We start from the raw sequence: 8,543 nt of genomic DNA, 5'->3' as shown, positions 1-8,543 counted from the left end.
ATGACGCCACGGGAAAGGCAGGGCACAAGGGAATGGAAATCTACCCAGCACATGCGCAGCTGCCTTGTTTGTTTGTTAGAGCACAGGACATNAGCGCTATCTTGTAATGGCGAATGTGAGGGCGGCTCCCCACACCTTTCCTTCCATGGCTAAGCCTGTGAAGGACTCTGCCTTTGAACAGATCCAATCTATAGGCTGTCCAATCATTGTAAGGGGTGCCCTTCTGACCATAGGGTCATTGGCAGTGACTGAGAATAAGGTTCTCCAGGCCTGACAAAATGTCCAGATTTGTTTCTCAAAGAGAGGATATTTATTCTTTGTATATGGAAAGTATTTGTAATAGACAACAGGCAAATGTTGGTGGAGAGTCATGAAGACTCTCCAGTTGCCAATTCAGCAATAAGTATGCTATCCATGATTAGGGTATCATCTGGTTCAGTTTTGGTCAGGGTTGCATGCATGGAGAGGAGCTGACTGGCAGCCACAAAAGGTGCTCGTTGTTCCTGTCCCCGTTGGAAAGTGGATGCCTTTCTAGTAATCCTATAGAGGGTTTTTATAATAATCTATACATATGATATATGATTTCTTTTTAAAGGCATTTTTAATTAGATATTTTCTTCATTTACATTTCAAATGCTATCCCACAAACCCCCTATTCCCTCCTCCTGCCCTGCTCCTCAACCCATCCACTCCTGCTTCCTGGCCCTGGCATTCCCCTGTACTGGGGCATATGATCTTCGCAATACCAAGGGCCTCTCCTCCCATTGATGGCCGACTAGGCCATCCTCTGCTACATATGCAACTAAAGACACAGCTCTGGGGAGTACTGGTTAGTTCACATTGTTGTTCCTCCTATAGGGTTGCAGACCCCTTTAGCTCCTTGGGTACTTTCTCTAGATCCTTCATTAGGGACCCTGTGTTCTCTTTAGTGTGCAAAACATTAATTAGGAGCTGCATCTGACTTTTTCCCTTGGGTGATGGGATTAAAGGCTTGTGCCACCTCATTCATTGTAACTCTGTAGTTTAGAAAACAACTAATTTATAGAGATCCACTGGGAAAATACATTTTGTCTTAGCTACAAATCATTGCAACCCTTCCTTAAAGATTCAGAAAAGAAGTTGGAACAGTAGTAACCCTTTAAATTTACTTAAAACATTTTAAATCTCTTAACTGTGTTTTATTAACACAAACAGCAAAAATATCCTTTTTATTTAAGAAGTAAACTCAAAAGCTAACGTCCAAGATGGAGTGGGCCATATGGAAATCTACAGTCTAACATTCCAGCATGAAATTAACACCCATGGTTTAAGAAAACCCATTTTTCATTTTCTGCCAGTAAGGCAAATGTGCCTTTGGTAAATTATTATACTTTTCTGATGTCAAAGGCTATTGTTCCATCCACACAGGGTTGTCAGTTAACTATTTTAAAGGTAGAACACCTGGTATCTTTGAAAGCCCAACAGCTGTTGGGTCCTGCTTATGTATAGCCTGAAGGGTCTGTGACTCTTCTTGATATTAATTTAATATTTTTCTCAGAAGCATTCTTTATTTTATGGTTTGTTTCTGAGATTAGAGGAGAGGTAACCTGTGTTTTCCATTGTTGGAACAGATTATGTCCCCATAAATGTATGCCTGTATTAGCCACATATGGCTTTAATTTCCCTTCTGGTCCTATATAGGGGGTCCATATTGCACTTTGTCTCACCTGAGATGAATGTCCAGTCCCTAGAAGCTGAATATTTACCTCCTGAAGAGGCCAATTTGGATGGCAAGATTTTGGTGAAATTATTACATCTACTTTTGTGTCTACTAAATCTTCAATTTCAATGCCATTTATAGCTTTGGTTTCTGAACATTTATAGCAGTTTGCAGGAATACTTGTTTTCTGGTCTTTCTTGAAATTTTTGTTTTATCTACTGAAGCTTTTCTTTCTTGATTATATGCAGAACAGTGTTGTTTTAAAAAATAGGCATTAAGTTTTTTCATGGCTCTGTCAGTTTTGATATTGGGGCTACAGGAGGCCCCCAGGGCATTTCCTGATAGTGAAGAGTTATGTTGCCTGTCTCTTGCTGATCTGCATTCGTTAATCCAATACTGGCCTTTGCCACACCTTCTGCATATTCCGGAACCTGGGGCCTTCTTTCTGGGTTATCTTTAGAAAAAAAACATTGTTTCTAAGAATACCTTACCTACAATCCCTTTTCAAATGACCTTGCTTACCATAATCGAAACATCTGGCATTTTGATTTTTTAAAAACTTTCAGAAATCACTTCTCCTATCAGAGTACCACCATACATGTAAGATCCAACATTTGCAGCATTTCTAATCCATCCATCTATTCGTGCTGATCTTGTCTTTAACGACCTAATCACTCTTTTGTGTTCTGAATTAGCAGTTTCAAAAGCCAAAGATTCAATTAATGTCTGCCTAACTTCTGAATCCGATACTATTCCATTTACAGCCGATGTCAATCTTTGCAAAAGCCTTCACTTCTTTTGGGCCTTGTATAATTTTAGTAAATGACTCTGACCTTTCTCTTGAGCCAGTATCCCACAAGGAATGCCCCTTTCTTCTGCAGTCTCAAAAAATGTCCTTCAAACTAAATGTCCCTATTCTCTCTCCATCCCCCTCACTCCCTCTTACTCTCTATGGTCTAATAATCCTGTCTTCACTTCCTGCCACTGGCAGCTTGCTCCACCTCTTGACCTATGGTTGACTGTATTTAATCCTGTTTAACAATATTCAAGCAGAAAGCTCTTGGATTCAAGGTGTGTGCTAAGGCTGAGCCACACCACAACTAGAAACAGTTTTTTTTTCTTCAACAAATAACATAATCTCAGGGTTCACAGTATGATCAGATATCCTGTAACACCAGTCTGGTCTACCGAGCGAGTTCTAGGACCTCAAGAGATTTACAGAGAAATCCTGTCGTGTTATGCTTCTTAGCATTGAAATAGGGCAAATCCATTCCCAGGTTTAATGATAGTGACATTATCACAAGATATCAAAAGGAAATCAATAGAGAATGAAGAGTCAGGACAATACCTCAGGGGGGGAAAAAAAAAAGATTAGTCTTAAGCAATTTCCTGATGTGTAGGCATGCGCAGAAATTGACATTATAACTTCTGTGGCATCAACTTTTATTGATTTTTTTTCTGGTTTTTCAAGGCAGAGTTTCTCTCTAATAGCCTTGGCTGTCTTGTACTCTCTTTGTGGACCAGGCTGGCCTTAAATTCACAAGAGATCTGCCTGTTTCTGCCTCCCCAGTGCTGGATTAAAGGTGTGTGCCACGGCACCATTGAATCAACATTCTTTCTCAATTCTAACTGAGTACCATTTATCACAAGTGTGTACACCAGTCCAAAAGAATGAAACTGTAATGAATATGGAGAATTAGCTTATTAATCCTGTTTTATTTTTTATTTTAATAATATTTTAAATAGAACTTAGAAATATATAACACCTGTGCACTCTCAGCTTTCTTGTAAAATAAATTCTCACAATTTGATGGTGTTTCAGGTAAAAATAGCTTTCATACAGAATTTATTAATCATGATAATTATCATAAATTATTGTAATTTTGCTTTTAATATGCAATATTATTCATTAACTTTTTATTCATAAATTTTGTGTATTTTAAGGGTTATTTAAAATTTCATGAAAAACTATATACTAAAACTAATTCACATGACAAAGGAGTGTTTTTATTCTTTTCCCTTAAAATATAAAAATTTACAAAACTTCTTTTCTCAAATATCCCATAACATATGTGAAATTTCCCAAATGTTACATATCGTAAGAACACTCATGTTAAAGGACAAGAATATGACAGGAAATGATTACACAATAGTAGTTGTCAAAGAAATACAAATTCTAACTCAAACTCCTGTACTAATGGTTGTTACCAAAAGAGAAGAGCACTGATAAATTATAAATTATCATTATAAATTAACAATAATTATAATTATAAATTATAAATTTACATAGCAGTTAGGGAAAGCAATATGATGCTCTTCATCAGAGTTTTAAATTAAAAATAGAACCTCCATTTACAGTAGCAATCAATGCCATCACTCGGTACATACAAAAGGAAGGGAAACCTGGGCTCTGTATCTGAAGTGCATGGAATACATGCTTTTTTTTTTTTTTTTTTTTTTTTGATAATAGAATGCTGTGAGCTTTGACTTCCTGATATAGAAAACAAGGTGCTTTAAGACACGATAGGGTATTATAGTTCATTTTACTACCACAGAAATACATTTTCAGGAGAAAATGGAGGAATTGCAACTTTGTTTAAAATGTTCAAGTGTAGTAAGACTGTTGATTGAAATTCATTGGAACATTAACTCAATTCTCTAAACAGTACACATGCAGACGGAGATTATTATGTAGGTCATAATGTTACAAATTTTGTGACAGCTATGTTTAGCCTGTTTTGGAACATGATCAAAGAAAGGGTTTTAGACTTTGCAAAAGCCCTTCTAATCCCTGAACATGTATTTCCTTTCTGCTTCTACATTGTTGGTTCAGTCTAATGCTTGGAAGAAGAAGAAAAGAGAGGGTGGAAAGGGAGGGAGAGGCCAAACAGTGGAGCATGCCATATTGGGTGCAGATATTAATTCCAGCATAAGAATTCAGGAACTTCCAAGAATAGCCAGGGCAGCTTCCGGACCTCTCAGATCCTTTCCAAAGTTTAAAGCCCCTACAGCATTCCTAATGAAGTAACACAGTACTCCTTCCCAAGTGATTCCCAACACTTCAGTAGACTTAGTAAACAACAGAAATAATTAAAGCAAAACTTACCATAATACTTTGTACTTCTATAGAAGGTCATTGCATTATCAAATAACCAAGTATCTTTGTTTTATTGGTTTATGAAAATGTTGATAAATTTTAATCTAATATAAGAAACTTAAAGCTAAAATATCAGTTTAAAAAAAATGTAAGATATACTTTCATCACCAAAATGGCTAGATAGATACTGATTCAGTTTTGAACCAAGTCATTTTACTTACTTTTAATGAGATATAAAATACCTTCTGGTTTAGTCTTTAAACTTTTAAAACTGATTTTTCTAAGTAAGTTAATTATGAATTTTATTAAAATAAATGATTTACAAAACAAAAATATTTCTTTCTGACATACTTTGCGATTTCTAGAAAGGCCAGATTTCTGCTTCTTGGAAGAGGACCCTGGACTCTGCCGAGGTTTCATGAAGAGGTATTTTTATAACAACCAGACAAAGCAGTGTGAACGATTCGTGTACGGCGGTTGCCTGGGTAACAGCAACAACTTTGAAACTTTGGATGAGTGCAAGAACACCTGTGAGGATCCAGGTACCGTCCCTTCTCATCTCATGTAGGTACATATGCAGGTAGCGCTTAAAAAGAGGATCCCCTAAGAATGGACTCAGATTCTGTTTAAGCTAGGCAAACAGAAATTAGGTTTGAAAGAGATTCACCATTGTGTTTAAACAAACAAACAGAAATAAACAAAGAATTAACACATCTATACAGTTACTCTGACTCTCACAATGTTTTCAGCTAAAGTACTTAACTTTCCTCATGGTACTGCAGAACATGTTCAGCGAAATGGTAGGAATGCTGAAATCTCTTATTCTTATAAAATATAAGGGTTAATAATTACATAAAAAATAAGAAAAAGGAAACCTTATGTATTAACTGTTGCAGGACTTCAGTCACTAGCTACAAAATTACTAATGGGAATCTTACCTTGCACATGTATTTAAAAGTTCTTGTTTCCTGACTTAGAGCAGCAGGGGAACTCAATTGCAACAACTTTCCTGTTTTCGACACAACAGTTACAGTTGCTTGTCTGTGAAGATATGAAATTCCGTTGTGTTTTCAGATAGTAATTCCTTATGGCTTCTATCCTCTACCTTCCACCCCTCTTCCCCAGTGAATGAGGTACAGATGAGTGACTACGTAACTGATCGCAATATTGTAACTGATCGCACTACTGTAAATAACATTGTGATTCCCCAGTCTCCCAAAGTGCCCAGGCGTCGGGGTAAGAATCTTGTTTTTATTATTATTTTATTACTATATTATGATATATCAATAGAAGGTGTGTGTGTGTGTTAGAATTATATTTTTTAAAATAATGATTTTATTATTTGAGGGCATGTTAGATTATAGACATTTGATCAATTTAAGTCATTTAATCTTATAAAAGTATCATTTTTCTTAATGTCGTTTAGAATGTGCTTTGCAGTAGGGCTTCTGTGTATGTAGCATGTAGAAAATGTGTACTTATGTATTCTTTGCTTTAATTTAGCTTTATTTCTCAGTTTGAATTTGTCAGTGTTTTCAGTTAGCTTTTTCCTACCCCAGATTTTTAAAAACTAACTTTTAAATATAAGACTTTCTTCCCATTGAAATTATTCATATTCATGTGATTCATGTTCATTTCACAGAATATTCTATGTGTCACCTCCCCCCCCCCAAACTGATATTCGCTGGCCCACTCTTCTTATCTGTGGGTTCACTGCTGAGCAGAGACCTCCTCCCTCTGCCTTTACTCTGGCTACCCAACCAGAGTCATTTGATATGGCTGTCACTTGGTGTGTTGGCTTTGATTAAGTGACTATGCTGCAAGGTTTTGAGTATGACAATTTATAGCCTGCCTGTGCTCCAGCATTTATCTCAGTGTCAAGCGTATGGTAGTTGACTTATATTTTTTATTTATTAATTTTGTGATCTGCAGTTACAAAAGAAGAAACAAATGGTGGTTGGAAGAATGCTGACTATAGTTACCAAGGCTTTCTGAGTTCCGTCTACATTCACGTACTCTATTTTGTCTTTAGGATTGGATAGCAGTCTATGTATATTCTGTTATTTGTTGCCTTTGGGCTTATTTCATAATATTTCCATAGTACTTGATGCCTTTGTACTTATTATTGGTTAAGTTTTAATATTAACATTCATAGTTTACATAATCTTTTACTATGTCTAACTGGTAAACTTACAACTAGGAAAGAAAAACCAATCACATTGGTTTAGGGTCTTTGCGGGTAGACCTACCTGATCATTCTTGGAGAAAAGTTAAATTATTTTCCAAATTCTCATAGCCCACCTTGCTTCTATACATCATCTCTTAACAGCTGCCTTGGTACTATATCACCTTTATGATATTTTGAAAAAACTCATCTTTGGTTAGACTTCAAAAGCCTACTGCTAACTCAATCTCCAGCACTTGGTCTTTGAGTGAGAAAAGGAGCACTAAGTACTCGGCCAGGGCCGTACTGCTTCATGCCAGCCTCCAGGTCCAGGGAGAATGACCAGAGAAGACCCTGTGGCCACTCGAAACTCTTTCCTGACTCTATCTAACAGATAACCCAGGGCCAAACTCCACACTCGCAGAAAATGGTGAGAATGAAGAAAACACATGTAATTATATACATAACCATTGGACTTCTGGAAGAGGAGTGGTGTTGGCAGAGGAACCATTCAATAATCAAATGTCATCACCGATGTGTTCATGTTAGAGAACTGCAACAGAAGGCTTTCACCTGTACGTTTTCTTGGAAGATACTGATTACGGGCAGAGGAATTTCACAATCATTTAAGTTTTCTGGGAAGAAAATATACCCCACCAACTAAGGAATTGCATACTTAGATGCATACCCCAAGAAGTCACGAGTGCGGTGGGCAGTGCTGTGAACATCATCTCGTCAACAAGCACGCACAGTTTGAAACAAATATGGTGGGGGCTGGTGAGATGGCTCAGTGGGTAAGAGCACCCGACTGCTCTTCCGAAGGTCCGGTGTTCAAATCCCAGCAACCACATGGTGGCTCATAACCATCCGTAACAAGATCTGATGCCCTCTTCTGGAGTGTCTGAAGACAGCTACAGGGTACTTACATATAATAAATAAATAAAATAAAAAAAAAAAAAAAAAGAAAGAAACAAATATGGTGGCCTTCAAATGTATTCTCACTGAGAAGCATAGGATCCATCTCACAATCTACGTAATCCTGCACAGTAAATCTGGTCGTGTCTGCTGACATTCTGGCAAGTTGGGTTTCCATAAATAGACAGCTTTAGCAGAGCTCATCTCAGGCCTTCTACTTCCTGTCAAGAATGCTGGCAAGAAACAAGACTGTGGCACTTCCTCTGCCAAAATCACAGACAGCACTCTACCTACCTAGTAAAGCTCATCACAGACTATCTTGAGTCTAGTCAAAGACAGTCGTTGTCCCAGACAGCAGAGCTCTCCAGAGAAACACTCCTCAGACACCAACGGATCCTTTTACAAAAGATGAAATGGACAACTTCATCGTGTCAGCCAATTCTTTTACGTGACATTTGTGAATAAAATAATAGAAATTTAAGTTTGTGACAATTATAAAGCTACAACCCAAACTTACTTGCATATTAATACAGTACTAATGAATACTATTAGTTTTTTATGATTTTTTTCTTAAGACAGCAGAGAAATCCATATTGGAATATGAATTTTGCATTGATAATAAGAAGACAGACTAGGGCTAAGAATCAGTTTAGGAAAATCTATGTCAT

The 8,543-nt window shown here is 37.0% G+C and overlaps 1 protein-coding gene across 5 annotated transcripts in view; it reads left to right on the top strand.

Moving 5' to 3' along the window:
* The window catches only part of Tfpi (tissue factor pathway inhibitor), a 44,667-nt gene that overhangs the window by 27,491 nt on the left and 8,633 nt on the right, over positions 1-8,543 (top strand). For 3 of the 5 annotated variants that reach the window (XM_029537065.1, XM_029537064.1, XM_029537066.1), the window contains exons 6-7: positions 5,162-5,338; positions 5,922-6,032. In XM_029537065.1, coding sequence (XP_029392925.1) covers positions 5,162-5,338; positions 5,922-6,032 — 288 coding nt within the window. Of the gene's footprint in view, positions 1-5,161; positions 5,339-5,921; positions 6,033-6,728; positions 6,858-7,125; positions 7,797-8,543 lie in introns of those variants that run through there. The other 2 variants (XM_029537068.1, XM_029537067.1) reach the window with 2 other exon arrangements.

Source organism: Mus pahari, chromosome 3 (genome assembly GCF_900095145.1).
Source record: "Mus pahari chromosome 3, PAHARI_EIJ_v1.1, whole genome shotgun sequence".
NCBI classification, from domain to species: domain Eukaryota; kingdom Metazoa; phylum Chordata; class Mammalia; order Rodentia; family Muridae; genus Mus; species Mus pahari.
This window is presented reverse-complemented; position numbering and strand designations above follow the sequence as displayed.